Raw genomic sequence first — 21175 nt, 5'->3', positions numbered from 1 at the left:
ACAAAAGTACATGAAGTCGGCTATAAAATACTTAATCAGACTCTGAAAGTATGTTTCTTTATTTTCTCTGTAGATGAAAAAAAAAATACTGACCGACTTCACTCGGAGATACGGAGCGATCTGTCTCTCAAGCAGAATAAGTTAAATCCTCACTTAAAAAGTACAAAACATATAACAACACTTGGTGTACTGGTAAGGAAGTGGAGAGAGGAAGTGGAGAGGGGAAATGTCCACCCACAATAATAATAGCCTTATGAATCAGAGGGTTCTGATTGTTTCAATTTTAACACAACTCTAAATAAAGGGCAAAAAAGAACATTGAAGCTGTAGGTTTAACATCTGCACAATGAACACCTTCCCTGAAATAGAATGTAGAGCTCAAATCGCCTAACATAAAAATGTTCTGATTTTTAGAACTGCAAGCGCTCTAAAACACTAGTGAGTAGTGAGCCACCAACATGGATGTTGGTAGTTTGATCAATTCCCTGTACTCTCCACGGCTACTGTCACACCAACTTCAGCAGGTCGGATAATTCGGCCATGCAAGGAATACCCTGGCTGCAAACAGAAGTGCAATTAAATTGTCTGCTATTCATTTGAATTCTAATGCGAGGCATTTCCATTATATTTGAGTTGTGTAAAGACCGCAAATGCTTATACGATGTTGCTTCAGGACTATGCAAAAGAACAAGCAAATTTTGTAATTGAAAAGAAAATACTAAACAATACCTTAAGACAAACAGCAATCATTCCAGGAGCCTTTTCAGGATCAGGTACTTGAAATACTGCATTATGCTTATTTGGGTCAAATTCTTCATTTGTAGGATCAATTTTTTCAACACCAAATTTTTTGAATACCTGAAAAGCCAAAAGAAGCATCTTAGATCTAAAGGAGAACCTACATGCGAAAAGGATTAAAGATCCATAACATAGTGCAAAAGAACATTTAGAATACCCCCTGGACCTCAACAAGTAGTATGAAAATAACATTGAAGTTTGAAATAAGACAAAAAGTACTCTTGGCAGATGGACGATGGTCAATAGCCAAAAGCTAATGGCTACTATCATTTCCCAGAGGTATCTTCCTATTTATTAGACCTTCAACGTGAACTTGTAACTGGAGAAACTAGCAAACCTACTACTGAGATTTTTCAGTGTCCAGGATCTTTTTCTTGCAACTCATTTACTGCAGCTGCACGTGAATATCGCAAGCCTGTTTTTGCGTCTTATATTTAATTCAGAAGCCAGCTTTGGTATTATCCTGAAGAAAATCTAAAGCAATGGCCCCCTTTGCCAAAACTTATCAGCCTAAGAGTGTATTTATGAAATAGCTAGCTTAGGTTAATGAATATAGTGGCATGATTACCGTGACCCGGTCAGACCTTAGGTTGGGGGATATGGATTCACACTACACTTGAGTAGCTTAGAGTACACACTTCATGTCATTTACACCGACCAACTTTATATCTTAGCGCGGCTTACAGAACTGGCAAATCTTGACGCCATCTAGCAATTTTAATACTAACCTATATATACACCAGTTGTTGGATCCTTTATGATATATTTACTATATGGAGAGTCAAATAATCCTTTGAATGTGATATCTCCGACAATTGTCAAAGTATTTATATTTATAAAAAAACTTATGGTTCATAGTAATTCTATGTTTTAAATATTTAAATATAATTCTAACAACAATCGTTGTCGAACAGCTTCCCCAGCATAAAGGGGAAGTCTTTTTAAGTGGGTTGCTTCGTGCTCAAAACAAAACTGAGAGACTTCGCCTTCATGCTCCAAAACACATCCCCTTTCTTTTTGAAATAAAGAGTTCTTCAAAGTTGATTGTCTTAGCATATTTTGACCTACTTTTTACTTTTCAAACTTCTCTAGACATGTTACCTAACTTGAGTTAATAATGTGTCACATACTTGACCCTAACATAATATAAGTTAACCAATAGTATACAAGACGAGGTTCCATAGTGCATGCTATTTGCAGATGATTTTGTGTTACCTGAAGAAACGAGTGAGGAAGTCGATGAAAATTAGAATTATTGAAAAGCACTCGAGACTACTATGGTTCTCATGATAAGTAGAAGGTAAACGAAACACTCAACAGAAGGTGCAAATGGCAACAGGAAGGATAAAATAAGTGAATTTCATCCGAGATGATTCCACCATGTCTTAAGCGCCTTAAATATGTGCAACAGTGTGATTATTGGAAGTGATAAAGAAAAGAATATAGGTATCTCTCAACTCAATGTGGATATAATACAAGAACATAATGCAATGCATCAGGCGCTATTCAAGTGTTGGGATTAAGACAATTTATTTTTTTGCAAAGGAACTCCAGTTGTTACTTCTGTATCGGGTAAAATATCTGTCCAAGTTCATTCAATTCATGTTAGATATGAATACTAGCGTTAGGGTGTGTGAGATTAAGAGAACCTGTACTTGATTGATTTAGCTTTTTAATTGTCTTTTTTTTTTACCGTGGTGTCTGGGCCAGTTTTCGTGCACCTCGACTAATTCGATGGGATACCTACCACCTCCCACCAACAATAGATAGACTTCCCTTTTATTTAGGCAAACACGAACTAGCTGGAATTGTGACTAAATTGTTGAAGAAGGTTTGATGTTTTCCAGAAGTTCTTTTTATTTTTGTTAAGACTTGTATATTTGTGAAGGGATTTGGAAAGCCTATAAATTATAATTGATTAATTTTGTTTTTGTTCCCCAACAAATCAAAAGGATCAACCACGAGACATTCATTTGTTTAGTTCTATTACATAGAGTACTAATGATTAATTTCTAATTACTAGGTATGATTGGAAAGTGCATACTAATAGAAAGTGATTCTTCCAGCCTAGAAAGCTGAAATTTTGCTCTCCCTGCTCCTTCACTTCATAACCAGACAAAGAGAGAACATGATAACCTAATTTTACTTCCCCCTCCCCTCAAACCCCCCTCTTTTCAGCCCAAGAGGGCACAGACAAGTTGAAGTACTAGATACTCGTTTTCCACAATCCACGGTAAAAAACATGAGAGATGTGGTACTATATATTTACAGGGTAAGAGTGTACCTCCGCCAGCTGTTTATCAGTCATTTCAACACCTTCCAGAAGTGTCTTCAGAAGTGGCACGGCACCAGTTGTGTCTTTAGATACATCAATTTTGGAAAAGCTCTCTTTTACAACGGAAGAAGCCCTCCCCAGATTATCAGAAACATCCAGAAGGGCTTTCACAAAATTCTGCAGCATTATTAGTACAAAAGATGAGAGAAATAGAAGGGCAACTTAAGACTACCGAAAATTAATCTTGCTTATGTAGCATAGCCTACGCTTACAAATACTAACCTGAATGGCAAACTTCTTAGTATTTTCTGCTTCTCGTCTAGTTCTCTCCATGACATTCTCCATCTCTGCATAAGTTCGAAGAACCTTATCCTGCATTTTCTGAAATTCCTCATGTTTCATCTTTAGGAGTTCTTCCTTCTCAATCAGATATTTCACCAGGTCCTCCCTGGAAAGGTCCTCCAAATCCAAATCTGAATCTGAATCTGAACAAGAAAAAAACATGCTGTTTAGTACATCTTCTGCTTATGGCATTTTTAGTCATATTAAACTGCAAAGCATATCGTAACCTGATTCTTTCTTCTCATCCTGAACGTTAGAATCAGCAGAAGCTGAAGCTTTCTCTGCTCCGCTTCCTCCTCCACCTTGGGACTGAGATGTTTCTTTTTCATCAGGTTGAGGGGACGCAGAGGATGAGATTCCAAACCGTTGCAAGGCCGATTCAGGTACTAGAGACACCTAACCCATAAACACAGTCAGCAGAATCAGCAATGAAGCTCGAGAATGTATATCAAACCACTGCCCATGCATCATTTTACAAGACGAGCATATTATCATTGTTTTTCGCAAACTTGGCTACTTACAATAAAATAAAGCAATTAAGACCTTTTTGTTTTTTTCAAAATTACAAATAATTTTATAAGTCTTGCCCTGCATTTTCAGTTCATTCGAGAGCCAAAAATATACAATTACATACTGCAGATTAGACTACGCAAAACGGCTATATCTACACTGTTCGAATTCCAAAAAAATCTCAACACCTTTCCTACTTCTACAGTTCTACTAATCTATATGTGAGACTTCCCCATGTTGCCAATGAATCAGACTTTCCCAAGATTAAAATTTTGGGAGCAAACCATTAAAAAACAGACTTCACTAGATAAAACCGAAGTTAAAAATAACATCAAATTGTGGTACAGACAGAAGCCTGCTGTACACTAAAATTAAGCTAAGACAAAATGGTTATCTACACTTTTTGAAGTCCGACAAGTTTTAACTTATCTACTCCTCCTACTAAACTATATCTGAGAGTTCCAAATGTTGCTAATGACTCACACACAGCAAATCCGAAATCTTCCCAAGATCAAATTTTGGCAACAACCCATTTATAATTAGAGACTTTAATAGATAAAACTGAAGGTCCAAACAGAATCCTATTGCATAGCTAAATTACAGTTTCTGCTTAAACCCCAGCAAAACCCTAATCCACAAAAAGAAAAGGGGGAAGAACTAAAAAGAGGATTTGGGAAGCACAAAGATTAAACCTTTTCTCTTATATTGCGAATTGAATGAAACTGAGATGAAAGTATGGGAACATGGTGCTGTTGATTCTGTCGATAATAGAGTAGTAGCGAGTTGCGGCACTGTGTCAACACATTCCTTGAGAATCGAGATGAGATTCTACTCAACACCATAGCTGAATTTAGGGTTTTTGCTATGAAAATTGCAGTGAGATTGTAAAATTTAGGGATGGCGGTGGAACAATGAAACAGAAAAGGGTTTTAGGAGAGAGAGACAAGTGGAAAAGGAAAAAAGAAAATTTATTTGGAACACAAAACAAAAATAAAATAAAATTCTTTGAATTAAATTTTGCAGCCAAACAAATAATAAAAATCAAATGTAACCCCTAAGTTGTAGAACCTTATAGATTATTATAATACAGTAAGTTATAATCAATGATCACAAAATAATATTGGTTCTCTTTTGTTGGACATAATTACTCGTAATAACAATATATTTTTGTGTAATTTTATAATAAAAGTATGGGGAGATAGTGGTGTGTGTTAAGTTGGATTTATGACAGATTATGTATACATAATTTTATTTTTATCTTAAATAGCAGATAGATTGCTTCTGATAGTCTTGATCTTGATTAAAGCATATCAAATGACAAGTATGTTAAGTAAAAATAATGAGGAAGAGAACAATAACAACAATAAATAGGAGTTCTAATTAAGCAAAGAAAAATAACTGGTATTACTAAATTCAAAGAATATGAGAGTAGGAAACTGATACTACTAATAAAACTTAAAAAAGAAAACACGATCGATTACCTAGCCCTCTAATGTAAATCTTGAATACCATATCTTTTAATTTAGGGTCATGTCCTCAGTAAGTTATCAAAACATCATAGCTTATTTAATCAACTCGCTCCAATACTTTATCGAACTACGTCTACCTCTCTCATATTCACTTACATCAACTTTTTGCACTTCTTCACTAGGGCATCGGGTGCATTTTCTCCCGAGATGCTTGATCATCTCAGTCTTGTTTGCCATGAAAATTACTTCATACTGTGTCAAAACACCTTCATTTTTTAATCATATCTCTTTTATTACATCAACTAGACGTGTGAATTCTTTAGCGATAGATGCTCGTTTTAATACAATACAACTGTTCCGACCAATAACTTTTATAACTTGTCTTTTAAGGCATGGTAAACTCTAGCAACATGAAGCACCAGTGGTCTAGTGGTAGAATAGTACCCTGCCACGGTACAGACCCTGGTTCGATTCCCGGCTGGTGCACTCTGAGCTGTGAAGAAATTTGCATTAAGCAGTGATTAAGGGTCTCTGCAATCGTCTGATTTAGATGATTAAAACTAGCACATCTGAGCTCTTATTTTTTTGTCAAATGCTTGTTTGTACATCACTTCTTCTCTAGGGAAATTTTGTTGAAGGAGAAGTTGCAACAACAACAAACTCGTGTAATTTCAAAAGTCCAAAAAGTTAAAATGTATGCGTACCTTATTCCTACCTTGCAAAGTGAATTTACTTATATACGACAACATAGAGTTAACTCCTATCTCGTGAAGGTAGAGAAGTTAAAAAAAAAAAGAGCATCACTACAGTAAAGGGTAGCATCTTCGAAAATACGAAAGTAAAATATGGCAAAACGCAAAACTATAGAGCTGCTTCTGCTTGTAGAGCTTTGACTAGTAACTCATAAGACAAGTCATTTTACCAGGATACTTAATCAGACTAACTCTTCGTAAAATCTGTGGAGTCTATATAGTGTTCGAAGATTAAGCACTAAGATTAAACATTACAATAAACTCAATCATCTTGGTTGCTTGGGGAAGTGCAACTTGATCAGCGTTGGCAGTTCAGTAAGCTCAACCTGGGGCTTACCCAACAACACAGTCTTCAACTTTTCATCGCAATTAACCAAGTTCTTGTTGTTCGGATCCTAAAAGCAAAACATCACAGAGAAGTCATGATAAAGCTAAAATCTTTGCAGTTCTGTCAAAAACATCGAGTGTAATATTTGAAGCACATAAAAACTAGAGAAAATATCTATAACAGCTTCTCACAGCCTAGTTAAAATGTGTATAAATCATACGAGGACATGAAAAGGACTGAGTGAACTGTATGAAGGGAGAAATCAACAATTATTTCCTCTGCGCATTGGGATACAACTTGCTTCATAAAAGGAATAATTTAACGGATGTGAGAGATAGAGATAAACCACGCAGAGCAGTGATCGAACAGTTCACCTATACATGTTGGAGTTGCCTCCACAGTTACAGATGCAGTGGAACATATATACCCATTAGTCTTATGTTGTTTTGCTTAGCTATAACCTATAAGCAGCCTCCTGGTTCTATGCTAGACTTTATGTGCTGTATATCCATGTCCTCACTCTATATTTTTTTAAAAAATCAGAACATCGTTTACAAGAAAACCATGGCAAAGGTTAAAGAAGCAGATTCTTTACAATTAGAATATCATTTACTAATTAATATCACTAATGCGAAAAGCTACTTGTTCTAACTCCTAAGTTTTATGGGAACCATTCCATTTTAAGACGTCCAGAAAGGCATCGCTCCGTTTAACTTTCAGAACTTTCAAGAATTCAAATTCATTACACTAAAACTTTAAACTTTGATCTTGATGATTTCTCCATCAAACCAACTTCTCAACAATTACTTTATTACTTTCTTCCTTTTTTTTGATAATGTAATATACAATTCAAATAACATCTTAAACTTCCAAATAAGTCAAATACTTGCAACATAAAATGGGATGGAAGAACCATCAAACATGATAAACCCCTTTCAAGTTTACCCTTGTTTACTCATTAATGTGGCTTAATAAAGTGAGCTTAAAATACACAGCTAAAGATATCCTGGATATGGAAGGGGTTATCTTTGAAACGGAGTAAATATGGATATATGGTTCTGCGACCAGAAACCATAATAATACAGAGGCTATATAGGTACCTGGAGATTGTTTTCTTTGATGTAAGACCAGACACGTTTAAAACAACCCAAGCGGGAGGTCTGTGACTGACCCATGAACTCTCTAAGTGTTGAAGGGAGATTTACTAGGTCAATCAAATTGGCTAACTTCTTTGGGTTGTCTGTCATAACCTTTTTCATCCGCTGTGGCAGCATCTTGTTAGCTTCTCGCTTCCCTGCAAGGAGAAAATAAACCTTCCCATTAGATTTTCGTCCCCGCTGGATATCAAAAGATTCTTGCTTTCCTCCAACACAATTAATGATCATAACCACGCCAAGCTACAAGCCTGTCAATGAGTTTGGCAGAAACCATCTCCGATGTAGACCATGTACTTGTATATAAAAGTCTACTTAGTAAGCCTTAATTTGGACGTAAAAATTGTGAAATTCGGAAAAAAGTAGTATGTGTTTTTCAAGTTGAAAATGGTAACATGAATACAAATTGGAATTGTCTTTGAATTTCTGTGAGTGATTCGAAGCGAGAATTGTGAAAATAACTTATTTGGGTTTTTCAAATTCCGAAAAATTGCAACAATTTTATATTCTAACAGTTATCCAGAATAAAATCCCGGACAAAAATGAATAATCCCTAACCAAACAGGCACTTGATATATATAAATAAGTTATCAAGAACCCATTAAGCTATATTTTCAACAATCTAAAACCCATAAACTCAAAATCCTAACACCACAAGATCATTCATGCTCAGACCCAAAAAGGTGTCACTTTTCAGGTACATTAGAAAAGCAAAATCAAATCTTTACTTATAAATACTGTTGGAGAGCTTAAAAATGAAACGCATAAGCATAATTCAACACTACAATTTGTAAGAGGCATTTCATCAAACACATAGAGTTCACCAAAAAAAAAAACTCTACTAAGAAACCGCAAATTAGAAAACTGACGAAGTCAGTGCTGCAGTAATAGAAGAGCCATAACAAAGAGAAAGGCCACAGACCTCGTCACTCGTCAGCAATGGAATTTTGGGGCAACGATTTGGTGCTCACCGTTCTGCCAATTCCTTTTTGTGCAAGGGGCTCGGTCGTCTAAGTATTAGTTGGCTTAATACAATTTATTTGCCTAAATACCATTTGTTATAGTTGATTAGATTTTTTTATATATATTTTCTTTCTCGAGTGATTGTGACAATTCAATAATATTATCGAGTAAGATAAGTTGAATTTGAGAATAGAGGATATACGCATATCTTATTTCTATTTTTACATAGATACAATATGAGAACTTTCTGAAAAACACGCTTAGTTTTAAAGTTCTCATAGAATTTATTGTGTTAATGTTGGTACAATCGCATCCTTCAAATAACTGGTAGATAAAAATATTAATTACGTGATTTGAGGACCTCAGATTCAATTCTCATTTCTTTTCATCTATTTTAATCTTGGTAGACAGAATTGTCTAATACTTATTACTTTGGGAGGTGACAGACATTCTTGGAATTAAACTGCGTGCTAGCTGGATAGGTCATAGCCGTTATAAAAAAGAAGACTTAAAACATCATGTTTGTCCAATTGATGTTGATGTGCATTATTAAAAGAGATGATGTATGTTTATCTAATAGGCGTCTGAGAACACATGAAAGGTTTTTTCAAAAGTTTGAACTGAAAGTATCGAATACGAACACTTTATCATATTTTCAATTGAAACAAGTCGTAATTCGAGTGTCTAAATAAAATTCACGATAAATTTAAGTAGCAGTATTACAACCTAAAAAAACACACAAGCAGCACCATAGTACAGCCCTGGGAATCTATATGATCTTTACATTATGAGTCCACTTCATACCAGTGATGTTTGCACCATTCAATGAATACATTGAGTGTTTTTACATATGCTAACATCACATAACACATAATATAATTAATTATTGCACATTTTGTCTTTGGTTTTTATAGTGAAATCATGCCAACACAGAAATAAAGATCTTCATGTATTCAAAATTCTGAAGAAAATATGTTTATATGTGCCACCATAATTTCCAGCTGATAGTATGTGTTCATTAATCCTTGTTGAACCCAAATTTTGTTGAATGTAGAAATTCTCAATGTGAGGACCAAAAAGGAATAAGGTTACAAGATATAACAAACCAGATTCAGGCAGTAATAAACTTCAAATTCTACCAGCTCTAGGTCGCGATTAGTCATAAGGATTCCTGAAATTCTTGAGAAGTTCAGGGATGTCATAACCAAGCATATCGTCAACATCTTGTATCATTTTTGGCTTCAACTTCTCGAATCTGTCAAAGCTATAACCACCGAGAACTTCCCTGAAGTGTTCGACATTTGGAAAATCCCCAGCAGGCAGATGGAATTCCCTTTGAACCTGTTCGGATGAGTTGGGCATTAACACACAAGACTAGTAATCAATACAGAAATTACTCCCTCCGTTTCAATCTGTTTGCTAGTTTTGACTTAAATGGAGTTTAAGAAAGTAAAGAAGACTTTGAATCTTGTAATCTTAAACTATTGATATGTAGGATGTATCAAAAAGTCTTTTAATCTTGTGGTTTTAAACATGCCACGTGGAAAGTTGAAGTTAGAGAGTTGCCAAAAAAAGAAGGAAAGACACGTTCTGACGTTCTTTTTGAAACGGACTACAAAGGGAAGTAAGATAACAAATTGAAGCGGATGGAGTTTATATGTATGTAGCGGGCATGTGCATGACAGTTTAGTGCATATGTAAGTGTGGTAATGAGAGAGTGATACCTTTCCAAATTCGTTTTCCAATTCGTCGATGAGTCTCTGTTGAGTCTTGGCTTTTCCTATCATAGCAGGCATCTCTTTTCTGAGATGACTGATTATGTAAGCATGTATCTTGGCAGCTCTAGCACGTTTAACAAATTCATTGATCTGTACACGATAAAACATGCTTGTCAGTCCTTGTTTCAAGTATAGTTTGAGTAGAGTATATGAGCGATTATATAAAGACTCAAAGTTAAGATTGTGGATTTACACGACGATCACAAGCCTTCTTTGGTATGTCTTTTAAGTCTGTAAGGAGATCATCTTGCTCCTTTTCAAACAGTTCTTTCCCAAGTGGCCCTGCTGCAGCTTCTCTCATTGGTTTGTCATTAAATGATCTATGCAAGCGAAACACCAGAGTTAACGAAAAATGTAAAACTCTAAAAAGGAAGATGAAGTTTTAGGTATACGATATCTAAACTGAATCATCATCATAAGGACTTGAAGATATTATCTGAAATGAACATGCTTATAAGATATTACTTTCGAGTGACCATATTACATCTGACTTAAGCATTAGAGAGATGAGCAACGGAATGGGGTGGGGAATTCTCTTAAACACAAGATAGCATCTAGTGATCAAATGCGACGTCCCATAAGGTGTATATTTTCGAGTCATAAACATCCCAGGGATAAATCTAGACTTGGTATCAATTACAATTTACAAAAAGTTTATCAACATTGAGAAGGAGTTCACCATGTTCCGAATCCATCAGGTCACAGAGCTATTCTCTTCCTCAAACTATCGCTTAGGTGCAACGCAATTCATTTAGTTGGCTAAACCCATTTAAAATCAAGTATTAGACTAACTGGAAAACTGTAAAGATTATACCCAATGTAAACGCGAGCGACCTCAGGAGTATTTAGAACTTTCCCCAAAGACCACATTAATGCTCCATAAACCCTCATAAGCTGCAATTGAAACCAGCTGATGAATTTACCTAGCAGCATAGTCTAGAAAGAGGTGGAAAACGTAAGTGATGAAAGAAAATGGCGTTACTTGTTGAGTATCAATTTGGTCAGCTTTGTTCAGAACCACACGTATCTTATCATCATGGCCTCGAAGAGAAGCAATGACACGTTTGAATTCATCACTTATATCAAGCTTGTGAGGATCAAACAATAGAAGGATGAGATCGCACTTGGCAGCAAACCAGGAAGTCACACCAGTAAAGTCATAGCTCCTTTGTGTTCTCTGCTTTTCCCCAGATAAAACTCCAGGCGTGTCCACCAGTGTAAAATGCTCCAACAACTTTTTTTAACATGAGAGAGGAAAAGTTCAGGTTAAAAAGGAGTTGAAAGTGTTCATAGTTTTGTTAAAGGTTTTTTTGACAAGTAATTTGATCAATAACTCACAGGATGCGCCATTTGAGAACACTCAAACTTTGACAAAAACGCAGTTCCAAAAGTTGTCAGACCGCTAAATGGCATATCTGCTTGAACAGCAATTGTGTTTCCTGGAATACTTCTTTCATCAGGCCCATTCTGTATAACACACAGTCAAAAGTGAACACCAATCTAACAAAAGATTCGACATGCAGCAAGTTCTGAGAAAAGTATTAGCAAGCATGTATCACATTAATGAAACTATCGCGAAAAAACCATCAGAACAATGCGCTACTTAACATGGTAAATAGAAACATATATGGTAGACTGTAACAGAGAGAGAATTATATACCGTAGTGGTTAGTAAGAGTAAAGAAATGGAACATACCATGACAACTACAAATCTGTCTGTTGTAGGCTCTGGTCCAATGTGAGCACCTATAGACAGACATACGGGATGCAAAAATGTAAACAAGAGCCTCTTGAATACAAGAACAAGACACCTACACAAGCAAAAAGGAGTTTTAGCTAACCTGGATAACTCATTTTGAGTAAATGTTTAATGAATGTTGTTTTGCCAGTGGAGTATTGACCCAGAAGCATCACCATTGGCTTGGCATCAAAATCACTATTCGTCTATTATGCACAGCACATATCCATAGCACCTCAGCTGTTTATTTATCAATATATTCCCCTACCAATAAAAGGAAGAATAACTGAAGGGAAATGCACTACCTACCAACAAAGGAGAGACAAAATCATTAAAGTGATATGCGACTTCTAGCGGCTTTAGTTTTTGGATGTACAACTTCTTCAGTCCATCAACTATTGATGTGACGGAGGTTAAAGAGATCTGCAGGTAGATGACAGGAGCCAAGTATCAGGAGCGAACAAAGAATTAAGCATTAACATGCCGTAAACTGTTGTAGGATGTGCTTGGGAAATTTGGGGATAGGAAAATCCCATGCAATAATTTCAACCAATACTCTAATAAATATAATCAAGCAACTGCATACTGATGGACAAGAACAAAAATACTTCTAGACAACTTAGTTCGATAGAGAAATACCACATGCAGAATCTGAGCATGTAATTGGAGCTTGTGGAGGTTGTAATAGCATATATAACACTTAGACACGGAGTTCAGTCATCTGAAAAATGCAAGTTTTGATAAAGAGGAAGTACCTTCTTTGAAGATTTTGATGATGAAAACCAACTAGTTGTTGGTGCAGCCGGGACAGGAGCACTGCCTGCTTCTCCAATCAATAAGTTAGATGCAACCATACCATCTACCTCCTTTCTCCACACTCCAAGAATATAAGGAAAGTAAAAATAGAATAACTACTTGTATAAAATGAGGTATATTACCATTCTGATCCTGTTCGCTTTTAGGCATCAGCTTCTTCTTCTGTTTTCAAAATACTAATATAAATAAGGTAACAGTTCAATGTTATATGAAAAATAAGGTAGAAGATGAATCTAACACACTTACAGCAAGAAGAACATCCAGACCTTCCATCGCAGGAGGTGGCAAATTTTCAAAGTCAACTGCAATAGATAAATTTTCAAAGTCAACTGCAATAGATTTTGCATGCGTAAAATCAGTATATGAGAAGAATATTTTAGGTTATAGAAAGTCATACAAGGCAGGAGAAGTCATTTTTTTGTGAATAAAAACATAACTAGAACAGGTTATAAAATTTAAAAGTTGAAACTGTGCAAGTTACCATCAGCATTTAAAAGATCACTGGTTACTGCATGGCCAGCTTGCGCCAAAGCGACCAACTACATTACGAAAAGCAAAGAAAGATCTCTTTTTCAGATGGATTAGAATTAACAACCAAAAGAAAAACTGAAATGAGAGCATGGAAAAAAGTAGTACCTGCATTCCAACAACAAAATCTCTAAAATTGAGAAACCCTTGTCGTTTGGAATCTGCAATTGCCCACACCTTAGGAAAAGAAGAGAAATGAAACAAATTGTTGAAATAATTTTAAGCAGTGGAAATGACTTGTCAAAACTGGGAGGAAACCACAAATTTAAGAGGTCAAACTGATATTGTTTTAATCAGTAAAGAAAATTGTTGAAAGAGGTCACAAGCTACTACTATAACGTCCGTACATATGCACATCCAATGAACCACAGGCCTTAAGAATCACATAACAGAATCCAGCATCCTACTTCAGAAGATATTTATCAGCACCACGCAAGTCTAAGTGCTTAAAATGTCCATGAATTGGGAACAACAATACACAAAAATCAGCTCTGTCTGTCAGCTTTCAACTATAGCTACTATGCATAGTACTTGAACTGATTCGAAGAAGAACTGAAAACTATCTTTACTACATGAGCATCTAGAAGCTCACTAGTTCATAACTTATCCTCATATACAAATACCAAAAGATGAATAACTTCTTCAACATACTTCTTCAAATCCCAACAGAAATGCTATGTGATTTTCTTACCATCTGTCTAAACCTTGTTGGACAAAGTTACCCGATATCTGCTAGTGATGTAAGCAAGGGCGGAGCAGAAGGGTGCAAGAAGGTTCAATTATACTATATAACTAGAAAAAAATGAATTCCACACATATATACAAGTTGTTGAATCCCCCTTATTTCAAATTCCGGGCTCCAACACTGGTAGCAAATTACCATATGGAATAGTCTAGTTGTGGGTAAGTTGGTCTGAACATTAACAATGTAAAAATAGAGTATAGCAGTACTGGACATCAAATAATCAAATTAAAAGAAATTCAAAGTTTTGTACTCAATGAATTTCTCACTATTCAAGTATTGACAAACATGAAAAAGATAGAAATGAACCTGCTTGAGTTCTGGTCGAGGCAAATTGGACATGGCAAAGAACTTGATGGCATCTCCACCAGTAAGACGTCCATCTCCATCTGCAACAAATTAATAACCCCATTATTCAAAAATCATTTCTTTTTGCTCTCATTTGAACAAAAAACACTTTAAAAAGACCATCTTTTTTACCAGAATCAGCAAAATTGAACCATTGTTGATAGATCTTCTCGTGTTCTTTTGAACATCGATTAATGGGGCTTGTATCAAACTCCATTTTTAAATTCTTTAATTACTTCTTCTTCTTCTTCAAATGCCTGCAAGATCTACCTTATTTGCTTAACTATCAACACAGATCACTTCATTAGTACTCAACAAAGTGACAGTTTACACAGCAAAAGCCCATTGGGCCAAAGCCATTTATAACTGTTGGTATAATTTTACTTAGTCATTCCTTTTTGGAAATATACTGTATGCTCTCTCTCTTCTAATGCTGAGGTGGCATGCCACGTGATATCCATCTCATCAAAATGTCCATCCACGTGGAGTATTTATGATCCTTTTTCATTTCGATTATCACACAATTTTATGAAAGTTATTGTTCTTTCTTTTTTCTTCGGTATACTTTATCATACTTCTTATAATATTTGACCGTGATTTCTTCACTTTCATTACTCCCTGCGTTTCACAAAAAATGACCTGGTTTGACTTGGCACGGTGTTTAACAATATAAAGAACACTTTTGAATCTTTTGATCCTAAATTAAAGTATGATCAAATGTACAAAATTGTCCTTTGATTTTTGGCCTTAAATATGCCACATAGAGAGCTGATGTTACCAAAAAAAGAACGAGGTCATTTTTCTTAAACAAACTAAAAAAGATAATGAGATCATTTTTTTTGAACGAAGGAAATATTACTTTTTCGATTCTATACTTTTTAAAAACCTTACTTGTATATGTTGAATCCCTTTTGGGCCATAGTCTTTTCAATGACTTGATGATGTAAAAATCTCTATCATCAATATTTGTCAGGTGTATATAAGTTAAGCTCTTTTCGACATTAGATTAATGAAGATCATGATCATTAAATGGAGAAAGAAAAATATACAAAGTAAATAACATCATTTTACCTCTTATAGATCCAGTATAATATAATACAAAATTGAATAAACAAAATAGCTCTATACATATTCACCCTCATATTCCACACAAGCATCTTAATTTCTGACTGAATACATAATATATTACACTCTAAACAACAGCACAAGCAATAACAGAACCCTTCTCAATTCAACCAAAAGTTGATCAAACTCTTCGAAAATGTCATAGAATGCGTGTTGAATCATCTAAAAGTAGTCCGTTTTGAAGGATCAGACACAAGTGCAGCATCATTATTGAAGAGTCCGAGGAACGTAACAATGATCAATACCCAATGATTCAAGCAATAGAAGCAATAGTTTTTCCAAGCAACCAGAGGACCAGAGCTAGTTCCATACCAAAAATAGTGTGAAGATATGATCTATCCAGCATAAAGCCATATAGAGTGATTCCTGCTCTGTTATGCTCAAAATATGTCACTGTAAAAGCACAAACTGTAGTTAGTCGATCCGAATTATACACGTAATAAAGAATCTTATTAATAGTATCGCGCATTCTCAAGGGAAGGGATGAACAATGTAGTTAAAAGCTATCACTTTGTCGCTTAAAGCATGAAGTAATGGGAAGGGAGAGGTTATCGCTTTATGAGCTATGATGCTTGGACTCTCCTAAAATGTTGTTGCACTGGCGCACCCATGTCGGATCCTTGAAAAAGAACACTATGGAGGATCCTGCACTCAACTGTCCGACATTTTTTATGAGTCCGAGCAACATAGTTTATGGATGAATGAGAGTGTGTTTCGCTTCTAACAAGGACGTAAAAGTGATACTAATGAGAAAATCGGTTGCTTATTTGAATCTCACAATTGAGGAGTCGGAATAATATTGAAACAATTGTTTCTTAGAACTCCAAAAAGGTTGTTGCAACTATGTCGGATTCCTCCTAAAATGCACTAGGTTTGGTGGAATTTTTGAAGAGTCCGAGCAATATAAGCTAAAAGTCTGAGCAACATAGCATTTTTTAAGAGTCTGACCATCATATGTAGTAGATGTTTTACAATCTTTAACCTCGCATATTGTACACATCATATCAAAGAGGTGTACGTTTCACCACTTGTTCTTAGCTTTCAAGTCCTACGTACCCTTGTTCTTTTTTGTTCTCTTTGCTTTTGAACATACTGGGGATTAAAAAAAAAAGTGAAACCAGCATACCTAGTGCCTGCCTTTTCTGGAATGAAATTGTGCTATATGCATATGAGTGGACGAATTTCGTGTTGTCGAGCTCATCTTCCTCATCTCCAACATCATCAGCATCAGACGACCCTTCGGAAGTCACAGGGAAAACTTGGTTGCTGGTTATTTGAGAAATTGGAGGAGTTTCACCCTCAACTGCTTCAAAAGAGTCTATTGTTGCACACACGTGCCACTTAGCCGCCAAGCATGTAACAGCTTGTGCCTTATGGGTTATTCTGACTGCACTTCTCAACAGTATCAACAGCCCAGCAAGTAGACTCAGAGAGCATAGCTGCATATCAAGAAGAAGACGTTTATGCTAGTCAGAGGAGTACCAGCATTTAAAAAATGATCCAAGGAAAGATAGGTAAAAAGAGTGTTGAGGAATCGTAGCTTTCCTGAACAAACACGTCTTTTCAAATTTAACTTCAAGAAATAACAAACACGTCTTTTCAATTTCTGTTAACTTTAAGGACATAGTAAATAGAGAATTTGAAGCAGTTGAACTTCCGTTAGTCTAATAGGGAGATTCTAACGCTTCATAGCCAAAATCTGGCTCAACAGTGTCATTTGCCGGTTGATTATAGCACTGCATAGCTTAAAATTGGCTCTGCAGTGCCATTCTAGATCATGTCCGAACTGTCCCAAGGCATTACCCTTGAAATCTCCTTATTGTTTTTCACTTTATCAATATTACAAACTGTGCAACATCCCACACAAGAGAGTATTCGTCTAGGATTAAAAATCACAATTTGTTATAATTTTAGCATGTTTGTCTCTTGTTGGAAATGCTTGGACAGTGAAGTAGTATTGCATAAATTACGGTATACTACCAAAAGAATATGTGATCAATGACAAGTGTAACTGTAAATCCAATTTGTTTTAGTTCATTAAAGAGGCAGTCAAGCAAAGAAATGCAAGGTATTTCATTGAAACAATTTAAAAAACGAAACACAAGATTATATTTGACAAATAAGATAGCTGATGAGAAGCCATACCGCGAGTTCACCACTCTTGTAGATATGAAGATCAGCAGTTGATCGCGTAGTCATGAGAAGGGACGCAAATTGACTTGCTGTGACAAATATCAATGCCAACAAGATAAATATACGGTACCTATGGCTAATGATCCGCAAGTGCCTCCTGATTCTAAGGTGCTCTCTCAACACTGTCTCAACATCAGAATCAATATGGAAGATTTGAGCAAAATCTCTCAATCGGAGAATCTGAAGGTAACAAATCAAGCGAAACAGGACACACACTAGGAAAAACACGGTCGTTCTGTAAAGCCATGAGCTCAGCTCTAGAAGGCACGCGACAACATCACTCACAATGACATTGCCTAAAAAGGGGATTTGAGTTCCACCTGAACTGTACCACCAAATCTTATATATGCTTTCAGCAGCGAAACATGGCAGGACAAAAATGAATAGGATCTTCAATGATCTCTGCATATCGAGCAAAAAGATTATCGTAACATTAAATCCTGCAGTTCGATACACAATTCCACACCAATAACCAATTTCAACATAGAAACCAACTTGTGATGAACATATCATGACATTTCTTTGTAAAAAGATACAAAATTCAATCATTAAATACTGAAACAGGGGAATCCTCTGAGTTTTAGACTGTCCATTCAAATCAAACATATTCATAATCTGATTCACAAAATCTGAACAAAATTCCGATAATAAAAAGATAGTAATTCCAGCAATAATTTAGAGAGTAACAAACAAAAAGATCATCAAATTTACACAAACAAGTCAGCTAATTTTGACTGATATTAATCAAAAAAAGAACCACCAAAGACTGTGATGGATCAATATAATCTCATCAGACTCAACTAGAAGTCTCGAGTTCAACACTTTCCTCTTTAATACTCCTTACACAACAACACGAATCCTAATCGGACTAGAAACCCATACCACCCGAGACAGAACCATGATTTTCACTAACAAGATTCAAAATTTGAAAAAGAACAAAGATTTTCACTAACGAGATTCATAATATAACATAAAAGACACAACCACATGAAGAATTAAAAGGGGTTATATACATAAAAGAAATATGGGAAACCAAAAAGACATAAAAGAAAGAGATAAACTCACATTGAGCTCTTCCATATAGCATTTCCTTACAGTCTCACTTTCATCACAAAGCTTATCAAGAAACAAGAACCTACGAAGCCCAAATTTCTTCACAAATCCAGTAAGACAAATAAAAGAGAGAGCAGCAACACCACTAAGAGACAACTGAACAACATTATCATAAGGTCTATCATGATTAGCATCACAATCTGCACAAGCCAATAAGAAATGGGACAAACATGGAACAACAATTACAAATATTATAAAAACAAACCAAGACAAAACAGTAGATAATGTATCAGATTGATCCACACACATCCACTTCAACCATCTCCTAAATACACGCAATTCATCGTAAGCATGTGATTTACTACGTGCATATAATATACTCTTCTTGTTCAGTAAAGATTGGCTTTGGCTTTCGCCTTTACTTTCATCCCCCATTGAAAAAAATCAAATTTTTTTCTGGGTTTTTGATGAAACTGTAGAAAGTTTAAATCGTTTTTCTGGGTATTTGATGAAAAATGGAAAAAGTTTCAATCTTTTTTTCTGGGTGTTCGATAAAAATGGAAAAAGTTTAATTTTTTTTTTTGTTTTTTTGTGGGTGTTTGATGAAATTGCAGAAAATTTATTTTTTGTTTGATGAAATTGGAGAGATATTATTGTAGAGTACCGGGATTTGTGGGTCTTGTGAGGTTTAATGGAGTTTGATTATTGGAAGAGAAAGGTTTATATACATGTGGTGGGGTAATGTTGATGTGAAAAAATACAGAGTAATACAGCTTAGCTGAAATGAAAGATCATGTTTGCACTAGTTGTTTTGTTTGGGGATTTTGGCTTGATTCCCCGAGCACACCTGAGGTCGATTCAGAATTTTTAAGGAAAAATTATTATTAAAATTAGAGAATGTTAATTTCTATTATATAATTATTCTTTTTAATTGAAAATGTTTGTAATGTTACATTTTTCAAAAGTTAATTTGATTAATTTTTAAAGTTAAATTAAATTATATTAATTTGATATTTTAAACAAAAAAAATAGATATTTTAAGACTATATGAAAAATAAATTGCAATTTTTTACATATTAAAGTGATGAAAAAAATACATGTTAGTCAAAAAAATTTTAAGTTAACTCTAAAAATAAAAATTATGACAAATAAGAAGAGTATATATATAAATAGTGCAATTTGTAAATACTACTTCTTATTAGATATTTATCAAAAGGTTTTAATTAGTCAAAAAAATTTTAAGTTAACTCTAAAAATAAAAATTATGACAAATAAGAAAGAGTATATATATAAATAGTGCAATTTGTAAATACTACTTCTTATTAGATATTTATCAAAAGGTTTTAAAGAGTCTTTCCATTTTGCATTCATTGATTTAATTCTCCTATATTTATACGCTTGCTATAAAAGACGTCATGATCATACTTTCTCCGTTTCAAAAAGGATGATATAGTTTGATTTGAAATCAAGTTTAAAAAAAAATTAATCTTGTAGTTTTAAATTAAAGTTTTAAATCATTTAATCTTGTGGTCTTAAATATATCACGTGAAAAAATTAAAATTAAAATATTACTTAAAAAAAATTATTCTTTTTTAAATAGACTAAAAAAAATAGAATCATTCTTTTTCAAGTAAAGAAAATACTATTTAAAAAGAAGATATCACCTTATAATCACTTTTGAATTTGAATTAGTTTTAATTTCAAACTATCACCTATAAAAATTATGGTTGTGAAAGTAATTGAAATTAAAAAAAAAAAACATTAGACTATTGTTTACATTTTTTTTATGAGAGACGGGAATAAATAAAGTAGTAAAGGAGTATTGAAGTATAAAAAAACTTTTCTTTCTAATGAGAATTTACATAACGAAAATTTAAAATAATTTAAACTTTAATATAAATTTAAAATAATTTAAACTTTAATATGAATATCAAATGAAAACACAACGAATGAATGAAGCTATGATCCGGATCTGATGTCTCCAAGCCGGCCATAATAGAATAGATAGGCGAAGCAGTCAATAGCAGTCTGTTCTCGCCTATCGATAGATAGCAGGTTGCTTCCAAGCTCAAACCATTTGAAACGGAATTTTCTTTTGGATTCTTCCATGTTCCAATCAACCTCCATTATTTGGAACTATCTAAATGGTGACAAAACAAATTTTATGTTCAAAAATCTTATGATTGTGCTTCTTTTGTACAAATACTATCTATTCCGTTTTAGTAACTGAAACTTTTGAATCATATAATCTTAAAAATATACG

At 34.6% G+C, this 21175-nt stretch overlaps 4 protein-coding genes and 2 non-coding genes across 9 annotated transcripts; 2 read left to right on the top strand and 4 right to left on the bottom strand.

Annotated features, from left to right (window-relative positions):
* Positions 1–214: 214 nt before the first annotated feature.
* LOC101265457 (grpE protein homolog 2, mitochondrial) lies at positions 215–5075 on the bottom strand. Its single transcript, XM_004244042.4, has 6 exons — positions 4618–5075; positions 3643–3811; positions 3356–3558; positions 3083–3250; positions 730–858; positions 215–558 (listed from the first exon to the last, which is right to left on the bottom strand). The coding sequence occupies exons 1-6, from the start codon at positions 4765–4767 to the stop codon at positions 478–480; spliced, it is 900 nt and encodes a 299-aa protein (XP_004244090.1). The 5' UTR covers positions 4768–5075; the 3' UTR covers positions 215–477.
* Positions 5076–5809: 734 nt separating this feature from the next.
* On the top strand, positions 5810–5880 carry TRNAG-GCC (transfer RNA glycine (anticodon GCC)). The gene has a single exon. It is a non-coding gene; the product is annotated as a tRNA-Gly (tRNA).
* Positions 5881–5884: 4 nt separating this feature from the next.
* On the top strand, positions 5885–5971 carry LOC112941932 (small nucleolar RNA snoR114). Its single transcript, XR_003247581.1, has one exon. It is a non-coding gene; the product is annotated as a small nucleolar RNA snoR114 (small nucleolar RNA).
* A 205-nt stretch (positions 5972–6176) lies between these two features.
* Positions 6177–8690, bottom strand: LOC101265750 (upstream activation factor subunit spp27). The gene is made up of 3 exons (XM_004244043.5): positions 8551–8690; positions 7575–7768; positions 6177–6541 (listed from the first exon to the last, which is right to left on the bottom strand). Exons 2-3 carry the CDS (start codon positions 7746–7748, stop codon positions 6413–6415), a joined length of 303 nt encoding a protein of 100 aa, XP_004244091.1. The 5' UTR covers positions 7749–7768; positions 8551–8690; the 3' UTR covers positions 6177–6412.
* An 833-nt stretch (positions 8691–9523) lies between these two features.
* Positions 9524–14917, bottom strand: LOC101266049 (EH domain-containing protein 1). 4 transcript variants are annotated; one of them, XM_010326003.4, is made up of 16 exons: positions 14674–14917; positions 14503–14582; positions 13560–13628; positions 13405–13462; positions 13170–13225; positions 13046–13085; positions 12863–12927; positions 12417–12530; positions 12211–12313; positions 12066–12115; positions 11708–11836; positions 11352–11603; positions 11184–11263; positions 10563–10689; positions 10316–10459; positions 9524–9932 (listed from the first exon to the last, which is right to left on the bottom strand). In XM_010326003.4, the coding sequence occupies exons 1-16, from the start codon at positions 14756–14758 to the stop codon at positions 9747–9749; spliced, it is 1638 nt and encodes a 545-aa protein (XP_010324305.1). In that variant the 5' UTR covers positions 14759–14917; the 3' UTR covers positions 9524–9746. The 4 variants fall into 4 exon arrangements, with proteins under 4 accessions (XP_010324305.1, XP_010324304.1, XP_069143671.1 ...); XM_010326002.4 differs by having other exon boundaries at positions 13170–13252; positions 14674–14894; XM_069287570.1 differs by having other exon boundaries at positions 13560–13612; positions 14674–14874.
* Positions 14918–15587: 670 nt separating this feature from the next.
* On the bottom strand, positions 15588–19743 carry LOC101266537 (uncharacterized). Its single transcript, XM_004244046.5, has 4 exons — positions 18925–19743; positions 17812–18261; positions 16793–17105; positions 15588–16059 (listed from the first exon to the last, which is right to left on the bottom strand). Exons 1-4 carry the CDS (start codon positions 19345–19347, stop codon positions 15920–15922), a joined length of 1326 nt encoding a protein of 441 aa, XP_004244094.1. The 5' UTR covers positions 19348–19743; the 3' UTR covers positions 15588–15919.
* Between the last annotated feature and the right edge of the window lie 1432 nt (positions 19744–21175).

This window comes from Solanum lycopersicum, chromosome 7 (genome assembly GCF_036512215.1).
Source record: "Solanum lycopersicum chromosome 7, SLM_r2.1".
Taxonomy (NCBI): domain Eukaryota; kingdom Viridiplantae; phylum Streptophyta; class Magnoliopsida; order Solanales; family Solanaceae; genus Solanum; species Solanum lycopersicum.
This window is presented reverse-complemented; position numbering and strand designations above follow the sequence as displayed.

Bases quoted from the DNA above. Each gene is read 5' to 3' on its own strand.
- LOC101265457 (XM_004244042.4), bottom strand. From the start codon at position 4,767: ATGGTGTTGAGTAGAATCTCATCTCGATTCTCAAGGAATGTGTTGACA. The intron at 3,559-3,642 runs GTTACGATATGC...TTTCTTGTTCAG, and splicing joins GGATGAGAAGAAAGAATCAG to ATTCAGATTCAGATTTGGAT. The intron at 559-729 runs GTATTGTTTAGT...TTCTGTTTGCAG, and splicing joins TGATTGCTGTTTGTCTTAAG to CCAGGGTATTCCTTGCATGG.
- LOC101265750 (XM_004244043.5), bottom strand. From the start codon at position 7,748: ATGCTGCCACAGCGGATGAAAAAGGTTATGACAGACAACCCAAAGAAG. The intron at 6,542-7,574 runs GTACCTATATAG...TTTTGCTTTTAG, and splicing joins TCAAAGAAAACAATCTCCAG to GATCCGAACAACAAGAACTT.
- LOC101266049 (XM_010326002.4), bottom strand. From the start codon at position 14,758: ATGGAGTTTGATACAAGCCCCATTAATCGATGTTCAAAAGAACACGAG. The intron at 12,314-12,416 runs GTAGGTAGTGCA...TGTGCATAATAG, and splicing joins ATTTTGTCTCTCCTTTGTTG to ACGAATAGTGATTTTGATGC. The intron at 9,933-10,315 runs GTATCACTCTCT...TCATCCGAACAG, and splicing joins TGGAAAACGAATTTGGAAAG to GTTCAAAGGGAATTCCATCT.
- LOC101266537 (XM_004244046.5), bottom strand. From the start codon at position 19,347: ATGGGGGATGAAAGTAAAGGCGAAAGCCAAAGCCAATCTTTACTGAAC. The intron at 18,262-18,924 runs GTGAGTTTATCT...CTCGATATGCAG, and splicing joins GCTATATGGAAGAGCTCAAT to AGATCATTGAAGATCCTATT. The intron at 17,106-17,811 runs GTATGGCTTCTC...CTTGATATGCAG, and splicing joins ACAAGAGTGGTGAACTCGCG to CTATGCTCTCTGAGTCTACT.